Source organism: Balaenoptera musculus, chromosome 5, assembly GCF_009873245.2.
Source record: "Balaenoptera musculus isolate JJ_BM4_2016_0621 chromosome 5, mBalMus1.pri.v3, whole genome shotgun sequence".
NCBI lineage: Eukaryota > Metazoa > Chordata > Mammalia > Artiodactyla > Balaenopteridae > Balaenoptera > Balaenoptera musculus.
The window spans coordinates 69,170,771-69,195,516 of record NC_045789.1 but is presented as its reverse complement, the minus strand read 5'-3'; the positions used below and the strand labels follow the sequence as shown (position 1 = coordinate 69,195,516).

Genomic DNA, 24,746 nt, shown 5'->3' with positions numbered 1-24,746 from the left:
CATCCAAGGACAGTCCAGACAAAGGAAAAATAACATGGACAAACATTAGAGACAAAAATAAATACTGCATGTTTGTGGACATGAAGTCTATCAGCCTGGAAGAAGGATCATCATATCTTTTCTCATTCAAAAGGTACTTATAGAGTACCTGGTTAAATGAAAAGCACTGTATTAGGGACGGGGGATACAACAAGGAAAAAATTAATATGGTAAATGCTAAACTAATAATAATAATAGCTGCTACTATTTATTAAACATAGTAGTCATTGTGCTAAATGCTATATAAGCATTATCTCTTTTATTCCTTTCAATAAGCCTATGTATAAACTATTTTACAGATGAGGAAACAAGGTTACACACGTCCCTGGAATCACAAAGCTCTTAGTCATGAACCTAGCACAAAGTACAAAGAAAGCCAAGAGGAAGGAGCACCTAAGTCTTCCCAAAGGAGGCAGAGGAAGGAAAACCTTCCCAAATAAGGAAACGCTTGCCCTGAGTATTAACAGGATTCTAGTAAGCAGAGCAGTAAAGGAAAAAAACAAATATATGGCCACAGATTAAAGGGGAAATAGCAGATGTGTTAGGGCACTTAAGTAATGGATTCACAAAGATGACTGCCAGGGGATGAGACTGGACAAGCAGGCAAAGGTAATATCATAGATCCCCCTTTATGCCAAGTCCCTATATACGTACACCTTCCTTATAAAGTGCATATTTTTTCCCAAGTGATGAAGAACCATGACGAACTTAGATTGGAAGTATTACAATTAGAGGCAAGGAAATCTGTTACGAAGCTGTTTTCAAAGTCCAAGAATAATCTGCTGCCAGAGTTCTAATGGGTGGCAAACTGCACTCGGAAAGTAAGATGAGATTTCAGAGAAAACTTGAGAGACATTTCAGACTAAAAGTGATTTGACTGAGTACTGATTTTCATATAAAGGTGGTCCATTTAAATATCTAACACTTAGGGATCCAACTCCAGAAAAGCTCAGGCCTATAAATTTAAATTCAGAAGTTACCTGAATCCAGGAAATTATATAGTAGGAGCTATAAAAGTAAGTGAAAAGCAAAGGTCCTCAATAAAAGCTGAAGATTTTCAATAAATATTTGCTGAATGGATGAATAAATGAGTGAATTGAAAGAGAAAGGACAGTAGCTTTAGGGAACAACCATAAGAATATGAAGGCAAAAAAGGCATTACAACTATAACTGAGAAAGGGAAAATCGTAAGTCAAGAAAGAAGAAATCTTGAAAGGTGTCAACAGGGTCAACAGGAAAGTCAAGGAAAAGAACTGACCTTAAGAGTTCAGTGAGATTCTTCCTTCCTAAGTTTTGCTAAATGGTATGTAGTTTGCTTCCACTGAGCTTTCCAATCATTAGCTTTTGCTCTTTTACTCCTTCATTACCAGTATTTTATCTTAAAATTAACTCTCTCCAAATTTGAATGTTATTGTATAATTTTATAAGGCTACGTGTATGTGAGGTCTTTTCAAGGCAATATGTTCACAACATAATACTGACGGTAAAAAAATGTCATAAATAAGGCAACAAAGGTTAATTCCAGACCATTTCTTAAATCATGAAACTTACTTTATTACTCACATTGTGCATCTTGTGCAAAGACCTCAAATCTAGAACACACTGATTCTATCCAAAAAAGGGCACTGAACTCAGTTCCAATATAAAATAATCCTCTTTTACTATTAAATTGCAGAAAACTAAATTGCCAAACAAAGCTGAGTTTTAAAATAAGCATTTGCAGAAATAGATATGCCAATAATAAAAAGATTCTAAGAAATAAGACCTTAAAATTAAAAGTCAAAAAAATAAAGTCAAAGAACCACCAAAATACAGACTCCCCCCTCCCCGCCAAAAGAAAACCCCACAAAAAAACAAAACCAACAAAAATGTACACAGAAAAGAATTTTCAATGACTTAAAATATTTACCTTTTTAATTCTTTTACAAGGACATCTAAGTTTCACCTTTTGGTTGCAATTAAAGGGACATTCACCAGGATGGCACATTTCTTTGCATCTATGACCACAAGGAAGCTAAAATAAAACCAAAATAAAACAATTACATATTTATATTTTAGTCATACTCTACCTCCCCTTTCCCCAGCAACTATTTTAAGAAAAAGTCCATTACAATAGGGTCAATAAATCCTGGATAATTGGCTGATTTTTCAACTTTTTTCTTTTGGATATAAATTACCTTAATTCCCAGAAATGCTCGATATTCTCCCTGGTTCCACTCTAACAGTACACCTTACATCACTCTTGAGGCTAGTTAGAGCCATGTGACTAAGTTCTGGCCAACAGAACGTAAGCGTAAGTGCTTTTGTGCCTTAAAGCTTCTCAAGAGCACACATCCATGTTCTTCCCTCCCAATGTGCTGGAAATGAGGATATCTAGAGCAACAGTGGGGTCCATGAATCAAAGAGAGCAGAGCTGCCCTGCTAACTTGGGTCCCTGGATCCTTAGGTCCAGGGATCTATCCCTGGATCCCTGCTCTAGTCCCTGGAGCACTCTGACACATCCACCTTCTCTTGTACTGTTATGTGAGAAAGAAAGAAAATTTCCCTGTCCTGAAGCCACTGTACTGTGAAACAACTGCTTAGCCATTTACTCTAAAAGGCTTGCAACTATGTATTAAAACATACTAAACAGATAGCCAAACCAATTCAGTAATTGCCCTGATGTCTATGTGCTCCTTGACTTTAATTATTTACTATATCCTCTGATCCCAGTCAAGCTTTCAGATGAAAGCGTTCTCTCCTTCTTTCTATTCAAATCTTATGCAAAATTTGACACATAGCTTAAATCATCATAAAAGCATGATATGAGTTTGCCTACATTTGAACAATAACAGTAATAACACAAGAAATCTATTTCTAAACTGTTGTGACATTGCTTGTATTATCTTGAACTTAAAAAAAAAATTTTAAGCACTTCATATATTTCTGTCTCTCCAACCGGAGTGTAAATAAAAGATACCCATTGGTTAGTGGTTAAATTTCAAAATCAGACTGCCCAAAACTGAATCCCAGACTCTCTGTTGACTAGGTATGGGTCTTGGGTAAGCCACCTGACTTTTCTTTCTGTGCTTCACCTGTAAAACTGGGAAGAGTAATGGAACTTTATAAAGCTGTTGTGAGGATTAAATGTGCTTAATATATTTAGCTATCATAATAAAGGTTATTATTGTAAGTGAGTTAAGGGCAATGGTCTTATATTTCTTTGTGTCTCTCATATTCATTAACAAAGATACTTAAAAATAGTGGACACCTCAATTAACATCTGAATCCTGAATTCTAATCTTTATGACTCACCAGATTGATCCTTCAAACTATTGACTCTACCACCTACTTTAAGAAATTCAGAATCCTTTTCCATCATCTTTAGTCTCTCTCTAGTATGCAATTACGTTTCTTTTTCTTTAATTTTTAGCTGAGACATTCATACCAAAACTAAATTTGGATCACTCACACTGCATTTTCACTAATCCTAGCATAGTGCAGTGCTGCTAGAATGAGCATTCCTGGGCCACTTCAGTTTTGCTTTTCTCTGCATCTAATACTAGGCCCTCAATACTGCTTAACAAGCTCAATATTTATTCACTATCAAATACCTGCCTCAGAGTGGTTGCTTCAAGTATCCTTCACTTCACTCTCACCTTCATTCCCGCCAGTGCCTCTAGCCTGACTTCATAAACAAGACAAACGTTTGGCATTAGCTCACCATCTATCCTTTTTCCCCCTCAAAATATGTCTCTACAACCTCTTGTTCTTTCCTTAATCTGGGAGGTAATTACATCAGTCATCTTCTCTAAAACTAACTAACCACTTTAACTTCCAATCAGTGATTCTGAAGTGGAAAGTGAATAGGGAAGCATATCAGAATCAATAAGTGAAGATCTTTTTCAAATTACATAGAATCGTGGCTACAGTGTGGTCTCTTACTGATCAGTGTTCTATCTCTTCAATGTGCTGGGACTTATGAAAGGTTAAGAACCATCATTCTAGATGTTCTATCTTTCTTCCTCCTAAAAGATCTCATGCTCACTCTTCACAATTTCACCAACATCTTGAAAGTCTCTCTTTTCTCTGGCTGGGTCTTCTGCCTTCAAAATGTATCTCTTTTCTCTAAATCCTTCACTTGATCCTGTCATCCCATTTGACAATTATTCCATGAATCTCCTTGCCTTCCACGTCCAATGCTGGTAGAAGCTGAAGACATAAATTGGGATGGCTGCCTGATTCACCACAATTCCCCCAGGAGCCATGGCCACAGCTAAGCTACCCGTCCCTGTTCCCCACTTGTTGCTGCCTGTGTTAAGGGAGCCCCTGGACCCCAGGTGGGCCAGATTCTCTCTCCTGACCACGTGAAAACTTGAAAGGGAGAGGTGCTGGTTTGAACAGAGTCATCTCGCTACAGAGACCCCTGAGCTTCTGCTGCCAAGCCCCTTGGGACTGCCTAGATACTGCCCTTCCCAAAATTTGGCTGTACAGCATTTCCTTCAGAATCTGTGAACTGTCCCCCAATATCCTCCAAATAGATCTTCTTTTTGCAATAAGTTAGCCAAACTTATTCTGTAGATTGCAAGGAGGAGAACTGAAACTCATACAGAAGTGTACTGTGCTCATATCCAACGTATGTCCCACAGGCAAAGTAATACCATTTGTCCTGAAAAGGTATTCAAACTCACGAGTAATCATGGAAATGTAAACTAAAATCATGAGATGACGTAAGATTGGCAAAAATTTAAAAATTTTGACAATACCAAGTATTGGTAAGGATATGAAACAAAAAGGAGCTATAAAATCCTAATGGTAAATTGGAAAATTTACTAGTTACATATAATTATTTTGGAAAGCAGTATGACTTTAAGTTGAAATTACACATTCCCTATGACCAACCAACTGCACTACAAAGAGAAATCTATACACATAATACCAGAATGTACAAACAAGAACATTCGTAGCAGTATAACAACTCTACCTATCTACCTACAGTAAAGTAAATAAACTACAGTATATTCACAATGGAGTAAATGGACTACAGCCACACGTAATAAAAATGACAAGCACAATGTAGAGCAAACAAAGCAAGTCACAGAAGTTCATACTTTTGAACTTTAAATATAAAATTAGGCAAACAAGCAATATTGCTTCCAGATATACACATAGTAAAAACTTTAATTTACAGTAAAAATTATAAATTAACGCAAGGAAATAATTATTATAAAAGGCAGATGGTGGTAACATAGAATAGAGGGCAGGAACTACACTAAGAAAGGAACTTTGGTAGACTTCTGAGATGCAGCAATGCTAAATTTTTTGACCTAGGTGGAGTTACATGGTGTTCACTTTTTAACCATTTGTTAAACTGTACATATATGTGTTGTGTACTGTTGAGTATGTAATAATTTCATTATTTAAAAAAATCATATCACATGACCATTTCCCTGTTAGATGTGCAAGTATGTATTATCTCAAAAGCCAGGTTATACTCTTTTTTTTTTTTAACATCTTTATTAGAGTATAATTGCTTTACAATGGTGTGTTAGTTTCTGCTGTATAACAAAGTAAGGTTATATTCTGAAAGAGCAGAAAAGTAGTCCCAAAGAAAGTTGATTAGAATGTATAATATATAGTGACTATCTTCATTATAGATTTCACAGCAAAAAATAGAGGTTTTTCTAAAACATTCAACCTTGATATTCATTTAAAGATGAGATATCCTACCCCTTCCACTCACAGTGAGATGGTTTTCTTCTACTCTACTCAGCCCTTAATATCATTCTGCCAGCACTTTGGTTAAGTCATATCAAATGGCTTACCAATAAGCAACACGGTCTAGTTCAAAATGTTCCATTTTAATCCCAATAATTCAAAAATTTAAAGGCTCTCTTTAAAAATATTTAAGGAAAGCTTGAAAATCAATATTATTTGTGGATAAATACCCATACCATAATCACCATAGCCAGCACATCTATAGCACTTACCACATACTAAGACCTTTACATGTTATTAACTCACTTAATATTCAGCACTCTAAAGTGAGTATTACTATTGCCCCCATTTTACACATGAACAATCTGAGATACAGAGACATTAAACAATTTGCCCAAGTAAAAAACAGAAAAGCTTGCATAGGAATGATAAAACCAAATACAGAAATAATTTTTAAAAGTAGAATTGTATATGTGGGGCACAATTTAAATAAAGATACAGTTCTTAATATCTTTATATTTCCTTTTACTTTAATTCAAACCTAATTGAACAGTCCAATAGACACATAGAGTGTACATCAAAGAAGTAGTGGAGCTGGAAGGACATGTGTATGCCATTCCCACAGTTCACACTTACACTCACACTCAATATACATGTACCAACTACCGAATATGTACAACGAGGGAACCAGAGACTGGATATAAAGACAAACATGACACAGTTCCTGCCCACAAGAAATCTACAGTATGGAAAGGGGAGGAGAAAGCAAACAGGAATTTATCAATGGATCAGAATTTGTCATAATCCCATACCGTAACTCCGAGTCTAAGATATCTATGGCAGATTCAAAAAGACATAGTTTTTGGTTGATCCAGTGTATGACTTGATACCATAGCCTACTGGTTCTCAAAGTGTGGTGCCAGACCAATAGTATCACCCTTATATAAGAGCATATTAGAAATGCAAATTCCTGGGCCTCCACTCCAGGCCCACAAAATCAGAAACTCTGGGGTGGGGCCCATTAAGCTGTTTTAACAAGCCCTTGAAGTGATTCTGATACACACCAGAGTTTGAAAACCACTGCTGTAGTCTTATCAATGTCAAGAGAACGTAAACTAGAATGAGTTCTATTAACCACAGTAATACTCACCTGTCTACCCCTAGACTGTTCTAAACCATAACAGCCATTTGGATTGTTCCCAACCTAAGAATACATTTTTCAAGAAAGTCCAAGGAGACACCAGCAATACCAGGGGCTCCAGAATGGCCTAGATTCCAAAAATGATGAGCATGAGAAAAAATTTTTTAAATAAATAGTGCCCACTCATCTCCAGTCCCACCAAATGTCGTAACAGGATCACAAACGAATCATAGCCAAGGCAATGCTAAATTGCAAATTAGCAATCCCTGAATTCAATTTTATTTCTAACTGCAATCTCATACCAAGTTACTGTGTCAGATTAAAAATAAAACATTCTCAACTACTTATTACCTGGAATTTTAATCTGGACTGAAGAAAATTTATTTTAACAAGGGAAAACTTAGAATTTGAAGAATTCAGAAAATTAAACTTGAAATATCCCATGCCTCTAGTTTCACTCATATAACAAAGACAGGATTATTAAAATGATCATTTATTGCTTGAAATGTCTCCCTTTTTGTAATCTTACATAACTTTTAAAATTCGCAGGTTCAATTTCCAATAGTTGTTAAACAGTAATCCATAAAAAGTGTCCAAAGTTTTAGTTAAAAGGAAATACTGTAAACAAAAAGGCGTATCATGAATTGATTTGCTTTTATTTAATCAAAGAGACAATACTGTATTTAAGACTTCGTTGCCATCTCTTCCAATTCTAAATAGGATGAGAAACACTTAGATAAGTATATAAAGACGAAGAATTAAAAGAGGTGCTATTAGTACATCTATAAGTCAAAAGGATTCCTTTATAAATGTCCACCCAAATCAAATAGCAGTCACTTCCCTACCCCCGACAACAGCAAAAAAGGAACAGCCTAACTGTTAAGTTGGCCAAGGAGAGATAGACTACTTTAGTTTCTCAAATCATTGCTGGGATAAATCACCAACCAGTGAGTTTTTACCTTTTTACTCTGAACAATTTTTCTGAACCACTTTCGATAAATTAGTTTGAATACAACGCATATACAAGCATCAGAATCTCTAAAAGTGAAACTTCATATATGAATGCTTTATATTAATTAATTCAAGATAATAATGAGCTTTACAGTTTACACACACACACACACACACACACACACACACACACACACACACGATCTGTTTTTTCTACTGTGGATTTACTCTCCAACTGCCCATGAGCCACACGGTTCTTGATCTACTTATATTTTAAGGTGGGTAAACATTAGGTCAATATTTATTGTATAAAGTATATAAGCTATCTTTAAAACTGCTTAAAAAAATCTTCAGAGTCATTCCTGGTCCTAATATCCCCAAATTTCATAGAGATGTGCTTCTACCCTAACCATACGTTTCTACAGACATCAATCACATTTTCCTTTCTGTACCCACATTTCTAGGGGTCCAGAGAAGACCTGGAATAGGATGACCAAACAATAAAAGAGAAACAATGCCTAAGAAATACAATGTAAAAGTTTCTATTAAATCTTACCTCTTTAGGACACTGATTTTTGCAACAACTGAGGAGGTTCTTTTCATTTACATCAGCTGTGGTTATTTTTCTAAAAAGATGAGAGGAAGTTTTGATGCCATTCAAACAAAACTCCATTTTATAGTATGGTTTTTCTAAAAAATAACTCAATTTCAAACATATCCATAAAATTATCTTACTTATTTACTTCATTTTTTAAAGAAATATTTTAATTGTATCTCATCTGTAACATCCTCAAATTACTTAACTGTTTTGATAATTCAAACCTTCTAGCCCTGTATCTTCCACCAACAAATCAAATGCCAAAAAAGGCAACTGCTGCAAAAAGGAAGTACAATACACACACAAAATATCACCTATGCCTGGCCTTTCTTTAACAGTTCCTGCTAGTTATCTCTCCCTGTAGATCAATCATTATTCATAATTATAATTCCTTGTAAAGCTTCTACATAAAAGATTTAAAACTAATGGTTCAATATGTTACTTGAAAATTGACCGAGAGAAAATGCTCACCCAGATTTACTTCTAAAGAACAGGGAAAAAAATGTTACTTCAAATTGAGGAGTTTAGGCTATTCAGTGGGAAGTGCAGTAAGCTTATTAGAAAAACTTTTTTTCAGTTGATTTTGGATTAAGCTATCTATTAATGTTAGAAATTGATTCAGATCATTTTAGATCAATCTGTGCTTTTATATCTGTTTTCAGCGCATAATTCAGAAAAAGTCACAAACACCAATGAATAAAACTACTTCCTAACAAACAGCTGAACAGTAGACACTGCATGAGTCAGTAAACAGTGACAATGCTGCAAATGCCCATCACCTGTGTCTCACTTTACTCTTCCCCATTACCTTCCTTCTCCTTTCCTTTCTTCTTTCCTTTCCTGTTCCCTTCACTAGACATAACTGCCAAAATATACCATAAGTTTAGCCTCACTAATGTCAAAACTATTATCTTAAGTATTTGTATCCAATTAGCTATATAAATGTACTCTAAGATACCACATGCAATTTTCCTGGCAAAGTTGCAAGTAATAATAACAAAGTTTTTACTCTGGCTCTATTAAAGTTGTATATTTTCATCCTTACAGGTAAGGTGCTCACCTCTGAACTTAAGAGCTAATATCACTTTGTTCCTGTTACTCTGTCATTAGGAACAAGCTTTTCAAGGCCTTCATCTTTTATATCTAATTTCTATAGAAGAAATTACATGAAGCAGAAAAGGACCAAAAGGAAAAGATGACTTATGAAATTATTCACTGAACTGAAAGTAAATGAAATTATCAGAACAAATACTGAGACTGAAGAATTCTATATAAAAACATATACTTTAAACATGCATTCAAGAAACGGAAGAAGCAACTCTGGATAGCTATGGTAATGGAAACCACCTCAATCCAAACATATCCACACATTTCCTCCCAAAATCATTCAGTTCATTAATAACAAACAAAATCACTCAAATCCCATGACCTCAGCAAAGCCAGAAGACAGAAATTTCTACAAACTTCAAATTACCTGTAAGTAGAAAAATAAACACCAATTCCTAGCAGAGCTATTTCTCAAGCTCCCATAGCAAGTCTTTTCAGAGAGCTTGGTAGAGTTCTGGAAAAACTAAGCAGAAAAGAGAAGAGGGGCACTGAGCTAACATCACACCAGAAAGACAAAGTCCACCATAAATGTAAAAATACTGAAAAAGTCTTGGTGGATCAGAGCACCAACTAAAGAGAAGAGACTTTAAAAACTGCGCAAGAATCAAGGAGCCAATACTGGAAAGGCAACACTCTGTGGAACAAGACAGTAAAAAGGGAAGGTGCCCTTTGGAGACGACATGACAAAGGGAAAAAGAAGCAAGAGGGGGAAATTTAGGACCCTGGAAGACCAAAGAAAACAAAGTCTTGGGACTTCCCTCGTGTACCAATGGTTAAGACTCCCATGCTTCCACTGCAGGGGGCACGGGTTCAATTCCTGGTCAGGGAACTAAGATCCCTCATGCCAAGGGACACGGCCAAACAAAACAAAACAAAACAAACAAAAGAAAACAACCTCTTCTCATCAGTCATCACCCATTAATAAAGCAAAACTGTCCTCTTAACTCGCCCTACAAAACTTATAAAACTAAAAATTATAATTTTTTAAAATTTCAACAAAATAATTTTAATATTTAAAAAGAATAAAATTTGACTTTCCAATTTAAAGCATGAGTCCAGAGTATAAGTGACAAAAACAAATTTAAGATAATATTAACAGGCATTTTTCTGCAAGTATTTATGCTCAAAAAATCAGACATAAACTCATATTCTCAAATTTAATCTGAGGGCTTCCCTGGTGGCACAGTGGTTAAGAATCTGCCTGCCAGTGCAGGGGGCGTGGGTTCGAGCCCTGGTCCGGGAAGATTCCACATGCCGTGGAGCAACTAAGCCTGTGAGCCACAACTACTGAGCCTGCACTCTAGAGCCCAAGAGCCACAACGTGCGCCTAGAGACCCGTGCTCCGCAACAAGAGAAGCCACTGCAATGAGAAGCCCATGCACAGCAATGAAGAGCAGCCCCCGCTCGCCGCAACTAGAGAAAGCCCATGCGCAGCAACAAAGACCCAACGCAACCAAAAATAAATAAATTTTAAAAATTTATATATAAAAAAAATTTAATCTGAGTAAAATATACTTACAAAAAACCCACTTTATAGACTTAAGTGAAATGGAGCTGAACAAGTTAGGTTAATTACATTAGATCATGATTAAACAGAAAAAAATGTAATTTTTTTTTCCTCCTACATAATCCACAAGCAAAAAATTTCATTTTTAAGTAAGGAAAACATAGAGGTCATACCCTAGTATGATAAATGCCATAACAGCAACATTTGTAATAAACAAAAGCTACCTTTTAAATCTATGATTTAAAAATTGTGCCTAAGTAACTATGTGCAAGTCAACTTTTGATCCAACAAAACTCTAGCTGACACTGTTATTTGAACAATCTGCTATAGGAGTGCTTCTCCTGTTTTTTTTTAAAGCAAATTTTTTCCGAACAAAATCTTATACAGAATCCCCAAGTGGAAAAAAGCAGAACTGTCTTGGTTGAAATCAAGGTAAAGTATCTAGAAGATGAAATAGTCTATATTTCTTTCTTCCAGATCTCTACTGGAAAATCTAGGTCTCCAGCCCCTAAGGACCACACTGAAAAATATTCCTTAAAGTATTCTATAAAGGGTTCTGAATTATGAAAATATACCAGTTAAAATGATTTTAGTAAAACAAGAATATTTCTTCAGTCCACTTACCTACATTCCACATAAAGACTTGTGATCTTGCAGTGACATTTTACTCTAAGCATCTGAACACAGGGAGGACACTCTCCAGGGTGACATGGCAAAACACATGGATGAGGACAACCTGGTGGCCGTGATTTAGAGCACCCTTCTTCACACTGAAGGCATTCTGGGGCAGCCTGATAAGTACCAAGGAAATAACTCATCTAAATACAGAAGTCTAACATTTCTATATATGTTAAAGTTATAAAATTTATATATCCCATTAAAAGAAAGTACTTCTGTAGCTCTTAGAAATACAGTTAATAAAATGGTACCATGCTTTCACTCTTTTAAAAATATTCAAAATGAATAACAGCAAGATCATCAATAGGACCATTATTCACAAAGATTTTTATGTCTACAAACCTCATTTGATCAAACTGCCTCACCTTTAAAATGGACTTGTGATTACATGAAGCATCCCTATTAAAATGTTAATTACTTCTTAGTCAGTGGCAGAAAAAAAAAAACAGAGTAAAAACATTTTCCACCCAAGAAGCACGATCATCACCTAACTAAAAAAGCAACACCCGTGCTTCCCTGGTGGCGCAGTGGTTAAGAATCCGCCTGCCAATGCAGGGGACGCGGGTTCGAGCCCTGGTCCGGGAAGATGCCACATGCCGCAGAGCAACTAAGCCCGTGCGCCACACCTACTGAAGCCCGTGCACCTAGAGCCCGTGCTCCGCAACAAGAGAAACCACCGCAATGAGAAGCCCGTGCACCGCAACGAAGAGTAGCCCCCGCTCGCCGCAACTAGAGAAAGACTGCGTGCAGCAACGAAGACCCAGTGCAGCCAAAATTAAATTAATTAATTAATATAAAAAAGAAAATTAATTATCTCCCTTTCATAACCAAATTTTAAAAAAAATCACTTGGGAATCTTGTTAAAATGCTGAGGCGGAGCCTGAGATTTTGCCTTTTTAACAAGATTCCAGGTGATGCCAGTGCCACTGGTCTGCAGAGAACACTCTGAGTGGCAAGGGTCTGTAACATACATAATATAGAAGAAATGCATGTGTATATCTATGTATGTGTGATTATGTACGTATACATATGTTTTCTTTTTTATTTGTTTTTGATGACAGACTTTCCTCAAAGAGAAAATATCCTCATTCTTCTTTCAATCAATGAATTAGGGTTATATTTGCTGCTAATGGTATCAATCAGAGCCATCCCACATAAGAATAGCATTGACTGAACTGAGATCTGAGGGTAAGCCAAGGGAAGGAAAGAGACCAGAGCAGAGGTAAGAAGCAAAAGAGCTTTGATTTCAGTCAATTCAGTAAACACTTATTGAATACCTGCTGTGTTATAGGCTCTGTGCTATACCTCAAGGTAGAAACTGCATTAAAAATTCCAAAGGCATTTGGGTCAAGAGAGACCTATTAAGAGCCTTTCTCCAGTGGGTCTCAATTGAGATGTTACAGTAAGGAATTAATTTTTAAAGTTTCTGAATTATTTAACCTTTAATACATAAATTAGAATGATTGCAAAGTTATCCTCCAAAATAATATAACTTACACTGCAGTAGCCTTCCCTGAGTGGGAGATAGGGTGGACTTGTAGCTAAATTGAGAAGAATTGCACATAACTTATCACCCATATTTTACCACAGGCACTGACTGCCTAGGAAGCCATGTTGGGATAATCCAAGGTAATTCCCCAAACATGTCATATCACTTCTTAAAATGAGTTTTTTCTGATTCATCTGATATTCTGGAAGTCTAATGGAGGAAAGCCATACAGCAGCTATTCTCTAACTAGTTAAAGTGGTTTTGAATCATTATGTTAGTTTGATTTTATAATTCCAATATCTTTTTCATTTTATCATGAGAACATTTTTATTGAGGATCAAGGCATGACTCAGTGAAGAAATTATAAGCAATACGATTTACATATATATCTGCACATGAGGAAGAATGATACTATAGACATTTATGTTGTCATGCATTACAATTACCAAATCAAAGACCAAAATATCTAATAACGCAAGTGAAATTTTCAATAACACAATTCATAGTAATAATTTAAACACTTGTAAATGTAATGTTACTTAATAATAAAATGAAGCTTAAAATCTTTGGCTTATTCCTCATTAATCACACTTGCTAATATTATTATGATTCCCTACAGAATGGAAACCTAGGAAAAAACATTAATTATTTTAAAAATAAAATTTAATATTATTTAAAATTTGATTAGCTACATTTGTTTTTCCTTGTGAAATGGCAATTTTTAGACATCTTTGAATGGTTGATTTCTCATATGCTTGTAAAATGCTTTTAGTAAATTTCACATAACTTATACATACCCCGTATCTGTGATGGTATTTACTTCCAACAAAAGATTGAGAATTTATTAAAATTGTGAACATCTACCTCATGTATTACATTTAAAAAACAGCTGAGAGCAAATGCTCCAGACTAAATTCAGAGATATAAATGGATAGCAGTAGAGGTGATACTGCTACTTACTATCTAAAAAGAGACAAAATTTCTGTACTTTTATCATAAAATCAAACCATATGTGTTAACCCAGGTATAGCATGTGAACAGTACCAAATTAAAAGGCATATTATTATGAACTAGCACAAAGACACAGAGAGATATACACCAAGTTGTTAAAGTTGGTTGTCTGAGGAAAGGCAAGGAAGGAGAAGGGATGAGGGCAAGAAAAAGGAAAGAGAAGTTAGAGCAAAATGGAAAATATTTATGGCAAAATTACTGAAAAAAATGTTTCAAGCATACTGTAAGCATGTATACATTCAACCCAAGGACATTACCTTGTTTTTGTCAGTGCAGGAATCAATTTCAGTTACTTTGTGGCACTCTTTCATACATGTATGATTCTGACAATCTAAGGTTCGTCCACAAACTCTCCTACAAGAGTAGGGTCCTACAGTGTGGCATGGTAGTGGGCTCACCTTAAAATTTAAGAAAAAAGGAAAATCAGCAACACAGACACACACACACACACACACACACACACACAACCTACTGGAAGCATGTTTCAAAAATGACTCTGTTATCATTTGAGAACAAGTTTCATCTAATACATTTTCATTAATAATTGTTATTATCAAAATCAAAGTAACCGGGGCTTCCCTGGTGGCGCGGTGGTTGAGAATCTGCCTGCCAATGCAGGGAACACGGGTTCGAGCCCTGGTCTGGGAAGATCCCACGTGCCGCGGAGCAACTAGGCCCGTGAGCCACAATTACTGAGCCTGCGCGTCTGGAGCCTATGCTCCGCCACAAGAGAGGCCGCGATAGTGAGAGGCCTGCGCACCACGATGAAGAGTGGCCCCCACTTGCCACAACTAGAGAAAGCCCTCGCACAGAAACGAAGACCCAACACAGCCATAAATAAAAATAAATAAATAAGACTTTAAAAAAAAAAAAGAATTAGCATTGTCGTCACTGTCATTGTTGTCATCATCATTGTCTAAAATCAAAGTAACCTATCCAAAAACACCCAAAGAATGAATGCCAAGGAGCAAAACATTCTATTCCTAAAAGGGAAATTCAATGTAATGATTCTGCAGTGAATGCATATACATAGGCTAAATCTCAAATAAAAGCACTGTGTATTTTAAAAATTAGTAGACAAACTCTTGTACTCTTTAGAGCACTAAAAAGACAATACATTGACTTTGCTATTTCTAACAACCATCATATAGAAGAGGTACACAGATTACAAGCTTTACTTAAAGTTTGTGCCTGTAACTCACCTCATGCTTCCCAAGACATTCCCTGCAAGAAAAAAATAAAATGAAATGAAACATTATACAGTCTTCAAAAAGAATATTTTTAAAGCAAAGATGCTAACTCTACTGGTTTTTCTGTTAAGAATAAAAAATAAGCACATATGGAAATAATAAGTGATTACAGAAAGGTTGCAGGATACAAAGTTAATATACAAAAGCCAATTGTTTTCCTATAATACCAGCAATGAACAACTGGAATTTGAAATTAAAAACACACCACCATTTATACTAGCACACACAAAAATGAAATACTCAGATATAAATCTAACAAAATAAATACAAGATCTATATGAAGAAAACTACAAAACACTGATGAAAGAAATCAAAGAAGATCTAAATACATGGAGAGATATTTCATGTTCATCTATAGAAAGGTACAATGCTGTTAAAATGTCACTTCTTCCCAACTTCATCTAGATTCAACACAATTCCAATCAAAATCCCAGCAAGTTATTTTGTGGATATCAACAAACTGATTCTAAGGTCTATATGAAAAGACAAAAAACCCAGGATAGCCAACACAGTACTGAAGAACAAAGGCAGAGGATTGACACTACCCAACTTCAAGCCTTACTATAAAGCTACAGTGATCAAGACAGTATAGTATTGGTGAAAGAACAGACAAATAGATCAATGGAACAAAACAGAGAGCCCAGAAATAGACCCACACAAACATAGCCAATTGATCTTTGACAAAGGAGAAAGGCGATCAAACGGAGAAAGGGTAGTCTTTTCAACAAACGGTTGGTGCTGGAACAAAGGAACATCCACATGGAAAAAAATACAAAGAGACTTTATACATTTCACAGCAGTTAATTCAAAATGGATCACAGACCTAAATGTGAAATGCAAGACTATAAAACATAGGAGAAAATCTAGGTGGCCTCGAGTTTGGTGATGACTTTTTAAATACAACACAATCCATGAAAGAAAAATGGTTAAGTTGGACTTCATTAAACCAAAAACATCTGCTCTGCCAAAAACACTTAAATAAAAACGAGTTAAATGAAAACACTTAAATGAAAAGACAAGCCACAGACTGGGAGAAAATATTTGGAAAACACATATCTGGTAAAGAACTTGCATCCAAAATATAAAAGAACTCTTAAAAACTCAATAATAAGAAATTAAACAGCCAATTAAAGAATGGGCAAGATTTGAGCAGAGAACAGACACCTCACCAAAGAGGATATACAAATGGCAAATAAGCATATGAAAAGATGCTCAACATCATATGCCATTACAGAACTGCCAATTAAAACGAGATACCACTACACACCTATTAGAATGGCTAAAATCTAAAACACTGACAAGAGCATTTGCTGGCAAAGATGTAGAGAAACAGGAACTCTCATTCATTGCTGGTGAGAATGCAAAATGGTACAGCCACTGTGTTAGTCTGGCAGTGTCTTATATAGGTAAACATAGACTTACCACATGATCCAGAAATAGCACTCCTAAATATTTACCCAAATGAGTTGAAAACATATGTCCACACAATAACATGGACACATGTTCTGTGAACATGAACGTTCATAGCAGCTTTCTTCATAATTGCTAAAACTTGGAAACAACCAAAATGTCCTTCAATAGGTGAATGAATAAGCAAACTGTGGTATATACATACAATAGAATATTACTCAGCAATAAAAAGAAATGAGCTATCAAGCTGTAAAAAGACATGGAGGAAACCTAAATGCATATTATCAAGTGCAATATGCTAAAAAGCCTATATACTGTGGGATTCCAACTATAGGACATTTTGAAAAAGGCAGAACTATAAAGAGAGTAAAAAGACCAACAGTTTCTAGAGGCTTGAGGGCTGGGGAGGTGAGGGATGAACAGGACGTTGTTAGGGCAGTGAAACTGTTCTGTATGGTACTGTAATGGTGGATACGTGAGATTATGCATTTATCAAAACTCATGGACCGTACAACCGAAAAAGTAAACCTTTACCAAGGTAAACTATAGACTTTAGTTAATAATAATGTATCAATATCAGTTCCTCAACTGTAAAAAATTCTACTCTAAGAAAGAAATTATATTACCTGGACAGTTTATGTGACAAATAATATTTTTCAACATATACTTCATAATAATAATTTTGTTATACATGCCACTGAAAAATCATTATATCAGAGTTAGAAGGATCTTTATACATATGTTTTTGGTTTTTAAACTGAGATAAAATTCACATACCATAAAGTTTATACTTTAAAGAGTACAATTCCACACTAATGTAAGATATTAAGGGAAACTGTGTGTGTGTGGCAGGACCATATGGGAACCCCTTGTATTTTCTGTGAAATTTTCCTGCAAACCTAAAAAATCACCTAAAAAAACCAGTCTATTTAAAGAAACAAAACAAATATTTCATTTCCCTTTCAAGGGACTGGTTTAGAAATTGTCTTGTGATCCTATTCTGGCCAGTGAAATGTGAAAAGAGTTTTACTATGGGGCTTCTGGGAAAGGTTTCCTCAGTCCTTAAATAAAGAAGAAAATGGGGCTTCCCTGGTGGCGCAGTGGTTGAGAATCTGCCTGCTAATGCAGGGCACACGGGTTCGAGCCCTGGTCTGGGAGGATCCCACATGCCGCAGAGCAACTGGGCCCGTGAGCCACAATTACTGAGCCTGCGCGTCTGGAGCCTGTGCTCCGCAACAAGAGAGGCCGCGATAGTGAGAGGCCCGCGCACCGCAATGAAGAGTGGCCCCCACTTGCCGCAGCTGGAGGAAGCCCTCGCACAGACGAAGACCCAACACAAAAAAACAAAAAATAAATAAATAAATAAATAATAATTAAAAAAAAAAAAAAAAGAAGAAAATGATGACTGAAGGCTTAAACAGTGTCCATTTCTCCCTTTGGAAACTTCACTAACTGGATGGGAAGTTTATCAGAAGGGCAAGTAGCCTGAGAGCAAAGAGGACACACTGAGGATAAAATGTAGACAGAATCTGGGCCCTTGACCATAAATCACTGAATCAACCAGACTAACCAACCATGAAGCAGCAGTTCTACCTCCAGTCTAACTGTGCAAGGCATGAATGTTACAATGTCACTTTTTATTTAGGGTTTTTGTTACTTGAAACAAAAGGCACCCTAAATGATACAGCACATATTATATGTGTTATATGCACATGTTCAGAATTCTTTTATCACATGGCCAAATTATTATTAAACATAATGTTATTTTTAAAACAAGAGGGCAAGAAAACAGGAACACTGTCCTCTAATAAGAAATTATATTAACTGGAGAGTTCATATGACAAGTAATATTTTTTAATATATCCTTTACAATAATAATTTTGTTAGACATGTCACTGAAAAATCATATCAGAATTAGAAGGATCTTCCTACATGTTTTTCTTTTAAAAACAGATGAAATTCACATACCATAAAATGTATACTTTTAAAGAGTACAATTCAGAGGAGTTTAGTATATTCACAAGGTTGTGTAACCATCGCCACTACTTAATTCTAGAATATTTTCATAACCCAAAGAGAAACCCTGAAACTATTAGCAGTCACTCCCCATGGTCTCCTATCCCCAGCCCCTGCAACCACTACTCTACCTTCTGTCTCTGTGGATTTGCCTACTCTGGACATTTCATATAAATAGAATCAAATAGCATGCGGCCTTTTGTGTCTGGCTTCTTTCATTTAGAATACGGTTTTCAAGGTTCATCCACGTAATATGTAAATGTGTCGGTAATTCATGGATTTTTATAGCTGAATAATATACCATTGTATGGCTATACCACATTTTGTTTATACATTCATCAGTTGATAAAAAATTGTTTTCACTTTTTGGGCTATTAATAATAATGTTGCTATGGACATTCATGTACAAGTTTTTATGAATCTATATTTTCAGTTCTCTTGGGTATAGTCCTAAGAGTAAAATTGCTGGGTCATATAGTAACTCTATGTTTAGTCTCCTGAGAAACTACCAAACTGTTTTCCAAAGTAGCTACACCACTTTACATTCCCAACAGCAATGTATAGTGGTTCCAACTTCTCCATATCTTCACCAACACATCATATGTCTTTTTTATTTTAGCCTTCCTAGTGGATGTAAAATGGTATCTCTTGGTGGTTTTGATCTACATTTTTCTAATTAATGATATTGAGCATCTTTTCACATCTTTACTAGCCATTTGTAGATCTTCTCTGGAGAAGTATCTATTCTAAGCCTTTGACCATTTTTAAATTGGATTATTTGTCTTTTGGTCTCTCAGTCTAAGAATTCTTTATATATTCTGGATAATATAAAAGATATATGATTTACATAGGTATAGACTAAGTAAATAATATTACTAATTAATAAGCAATATTAAAAAAAAGATATATGATTTACAAACATTTTCTCCCATTCTGTGGGTTATCTTTTCAATTTTTTGATAGTGTCCTTAAAGCACAATTTCTTGATAATGTCCTCTGACAATTTTCATAAAGTCCAATTTATTTATCTTTTCTCTTGTTGCTTATGCTTTAGGTGTCATATCTAATAAACCAATGCCTAATCCAAGGACACAAAGATTTACACCTGTTTTCTTCTAAGAGTTTAATAGTTTTAGTTCTTACTTTTAGGCCTCTGATCAATTTTGAGTTACTATTTATATATGTTGTGAGGTAGGGGTCTGAGTTCATTTTTTTCCATGTGAATATCCAGTTGTCCCAATACCATTTGTTGAGAAAAGCATTCTTTCCCCCATTTAATTATTCTGACACTCTTGTCAAAAATTAATTGACCGTAAATGTATGGATTTATTTCTGGACTGTCAGTTCTATTCTCTTGATCTTTATGTCTATCTGAATGCCAGTACTACAGTCTTTGGTCTTCTTTAATTTCTTACAACAATGTTTTATAGTTCTCAGTGTACAAATCTTGGATTTCTTTTATTAAATTTGTTAAATAAACAAAACGTTTGTTCTTCTTAATGTTACTGCAAATGGAACTGTTTCCTTAATTCAATTTTCAGATTGTTCACTGTCAGTGTATAGAAATAAAATTGACTTTTGTATATTCATCGTGTTTCCTATAAACTTAATGAATTTATTTAATATCTCTAATAACTTTTGTGAAGATTCCTTAGGATTTTCTATATACATGATCATGTCGTCTGAAAATACAAATAGTTTTACTTCTTCATTTTCTAGTCTAATTGCTCTAGCTAGCACCTCTAATATAGTATTGAATAGAAGTGGCAGAATAGACATCCTAGTCTTATTCCTGATCTTAAGGGGGAAAGCTTTAAATCTTTCACCATTAAGTGTGATTTTTTTTTTAACATCTTTATTGGAGTATAAAGGTGTGATGTTAACTGTGGGTTTTCATAGATGCTCTTCATCAGGTTGAAGAAGTTCTCTTTTATCCCAAGATTGTTGAGTGTTCAAGAAAGCATGTCAGATTTTGTCAAATGTTTTTCTGCATCTATCAACTGTCCTTTATTCTACTGATAAAGTATTAACAGTGACTTATTTGAATCAATGATTGATGAATGAATGATTGATGTTGATTCAAGTTCATATTTCTGGGATATACCCCACTTGGTCATGATGTATAAATCTTTTTACATGTTGCCGGATTCAGTTTGCTAGTAACTGGTTAAGAATTTTTGCATCTATATTCAAAAGGGATATTGGTCTGCAGTTTTCCTGTGATGTCTTTTTCTGGTTTATTATCAGGGAAATAGTAGCCTCACTGAATGAGTCAGGAAATGTCCCTGCTTAGTGAAGCACTGGTGTTAATTCTTTAAATGTTTGGTAGAATTCACCAGTGAAGTCACTGGTCCTGAGATTTTCTTTGTGGTAAGTTTTTGGTTACTAATTCAGTCTTTTTACTAGGTATATTCAGATTTTCTACTTCTTCTTGATTCAGTTTCAGTAGTTTGTGTGTTTCTAAGAATTTGTCCATTTATCCATGCAAACAGTAACCAAAAGAGAGTAGGAGTAGCTATACTGACCCATCAAACTCTAGCTGGGGAAAATGACTCAAAAAAGATATCTAGAGGAGGGTTTTAAGCAGTATGCAAAATGTATTTGGAAAAGAATGAAACAGAAAGAGAGACTACTTTATAGGCTAGGCCTGAAATAATGATGAACTGAAGAAAGAAAAAGGGGAGAAGTTTCTCAAGATACACTTTGAACTATGTCAAAAGATTTTTTTTAAAAGCTAAAATTCTAATACTTACATAGGAATAGGCACTTGACATGGAGGACAAGGCAATGCAGTCTGAATAAATGCTGGTTCAGAAGGCTGTTCCCAAGGGCCTGAAGGCTGGTGCTACAAGTAAAATAAATAACAATTTTTAAGTCAGAGGGATTAAATCATATAGCCGATTTAAGGATCTAAGAAAACAGTTCCACGAATCCTCTGCTCAAGCCGGTTGAAATTTTTTCAAGTACTCAACAAATTGTGCTTATTGAAATATTTTATTCCATCCTTAAATTCTATCAGACTGTTCCCCTCTAACACGTTTATATTAAAAATTGAGCCAGATTCCAGTTTTTAAATGACAGAACAAAGGCAGTATAGACTCCTTCACTCCAAAAGAATAAAACACAGAATTGTAAAATCCATATTCCACCAATAGAATTTAATCTCTATTATTCTGTTCACTGTTGTCTCCCCAGCACCTAGAAGAATGCTTAACACATAGTAAGAATTCAATAAATATTCACTGAATATGTGAATGAATCTTTGAGGAAACCAGGAGATATTTATAACCCTAAACCACAATATATGAAAGAAGACTGACAAACTCATCTGTATGATGATTATAACATGGCTATCACACTGTACTTGCAAACATTTATTGGTTTTTCTCCTTTTCTGTATTGTGTATTTCTTAAGACAAAAACCAAGTATTATTTACCTTATACCCCAGCTCCTATCACAGTGTTTAATACCCAATAAGTACTTAATCATTGTTTGCTGAAATGACTAAGTAAAATTAAGAAAATATGACCCACAGCAATGCATTATGTCTTAATAATACTGTTCCCTTACCCTGCCAGTTTGCTTTATTAATGCTTGATCATGACATGGAGCAGGACACAAGTGACCACATTTCTCCAAAACCTTTCGGCAAGGTTGATGACATGGAGGACAAGAGCCAAAGTGACAGCGATGTTTTTCTTGACTTGTATGATGGCAAGTTGGTGGTCGACTAAATCATAAAGTACAATTTTTAAAATTACTTTTGATCATTGAACAATTATATCTAAAGTGCAATTATCTATTTATATATCTTCTGATTCCATACAGAATGGGCATACTGTGAATATTAATATTTTAGAACATTAAAGCAAAATTGAAAGTACTAACAAAATTAAAAATCTGTATGAATTTAAATCTGTAAGACACCAGATGTAAGTCTGTACAGAGCTTTGTACTAACCTGCACTGCTCTTTGCACTTGGGGGGTCTTGTGGTACGTTCTCGGCCACAGGGTACTGTCACCTTTGTATTACCACAATTGCACTTCACATCTACAGTTTCTGGGCAGGGATAACAGCTGCCTGAAAAAAAAGTCTGAAACTTAAAGAGAAATTTCCTTAACTACCCAAATTCCCATCACTAGTAGAATCAATATGTTTAGTATATTCACACAATGGGATACTCTAGGATGAGAATAAATGAATGAACCTCACACATATAACATTGAGCAAACAAAATCAGACACCAAGAATATACAGTATATGATTCCATTTATATAAAATAAACAGGAAAAACTAATCTATGCTGTTCAAAATCAGGATGATGATTACAAAGGACACAAAAAGTTTGGGAAATGCTGGTAATGATCTGTTTAATAATCTGAGTTCTGGTTATATGGTTATGTTCAGTTTATAAAAAGTCATCAAGCTGTACACCTGCAATTTGTATACTTTTCTATATCTACACCGGTACTTCAATAAAAAGTTTTAGAATTTTCTTTAAAATTTGCTAAAAGTTCTGTTCTAAATAACAAATTTAACACATTACTCATTCAAAACTACACCAGCAAAATGGAGCTAAGTCTTTGGAAAATCTAATGTTAGCAATAATCTTTTTGGCTTAGTTTCATACATACATCTATTCAAGTACATTATTTTTAGATAAATTCTCCAATAAGAGTGACTTCTCTCATAAGGTTATTAACAAGTACAGTCAATTTTCCATTACTCGTGCTTTGCAAAAGACTCTAAAATCTCATTTTAGGCTATAATTCCAAATACTTCTCTTCTAAACATTTCAAAAGGAAACATTTTTAGGGTTTCAGCTTTTTACCTTCTTTTGTTATGGGTAGAAATACACAAAGACCAATTGAAAAAAAATCTTTTTAGACAGGCTATAAAGTTCTCCCCAAGGCTTTGACACCATCCTAAGGGCTTTCTTCCCACTCTAGTTTTCCGAATAGGCTACCCCATTAGAAATGAAATAATAAGAAAGGAATAAAGAGTCTTCAACTAGGAAGTTAAGTATCTCAAGAAATTGCTGCCTAGGTGTCAGGACCAAGCAAAATACTGAATAGCAATTAACCTGATAAAAAACAGATTAATGATGAAAAATAGTCTGGTTAAAGCCTCTATTAGCTCAAAACAGTTCCCTAAAACAAAAAGAGGTTAAGAATTTTGATTCAAATAATGACCACAGAAAAAGAAATAAAGTAAAAAGCACCACAGGGAAAAAACACATGTGTATTATACAAATTACCAAATTTATACTTCAGTGTTTTGATAAGTATAATCCAGTAAAGTATTATCTTGATGGTAATGCAAGCCAAGTTATCCTGACTCACATGATCAAACATTATTTTGATCTTTCCAAAAGAAAATTTGATGTCACATTTTTAAAAAAATTAAGTGACATTTATGTCAGTTCTTACTCAGCACATTATATTAATTTCCATACTTAACAATGATAATTTTCATTCACCTTCAGCAATCAAAGAGAAACTTATCAAACATAACCTTTTTGCCACCCTAAACTACAGCATCACTTTACCTTTTTTAAAATTAAATCTTGAGAACAATAAGGGGTTGTTTTCCTAATGAACTCATTACAGACACCTGTACAACATGACATTAAATTCAAGTAACTTCAGTGATAATATTTTTTAAATGAAAAAGGAGCATACAGAGTATAAATACAGTGACTAGTGGGTCAAAAGTCCAGTAATTCTAGAACCATAACCATAGAAGGCCTTAAGCTTAAAAGAACTATAAGTCAAGCTTTCATATATTCACAGCGCAAACATGCAGATAGCACCCTCTCCCTATGAGTTACAGTACAACTTTGATTATGAA

The 24,746-nt window shown here is 34.9% G+C and overlaps 1 protein-coding gene across 5 annotated transcripts in view; it reads right to left on the bottom strand.

Moving 5' to 3' along the window:
- NFXL1 (nuclear transcription factor, X-box binding like 1) overlaps window positions 1-24,746 on the bottom strand; it is a 54,539-nt gene that overhangs the window by 5,638 nt on the left and 24,155 nt on the right. For all 5 annotated transcript variants that reach the window (XM_036853719.1, XM_036853718.1, XM_036853720.1 and 2 more), the window contains 8 exons: window positions 22,856-22,976; window positions 22,466-22,625; window positions 21,648-21,739; window positions 15,421-15,442; window positions 14,476-14,616; window positions 11,665-11,831; window positions 8,385-8,454; window positions 1,949-2,053 (listed from right to left, as the gene is read on the bottom strand). In XM_036853719.1, coding sequence (XP_036709614.1) covers window positions 1,949-2,053; window positions 8,385-8,454; window positions 11,665-11,831; window positions 14,476-14,616; window positions 15,421-15,442; window positions 21,648-21,739; window positions 22,466-22,625; window positions 22,856-22,976 — 878 coding nt within the window. The remainder of the gene's footprint in view (window positions 1-1,948; window positions 2,054-8,384; window positions 8,455-11,664; window positions 11,832-14,475; window positions 14,617-15,420; window positions 15,443-21,647; window positions 21,740-22,465; window positions 22,626-22,855; window positions 22,977-24,746) is intronic.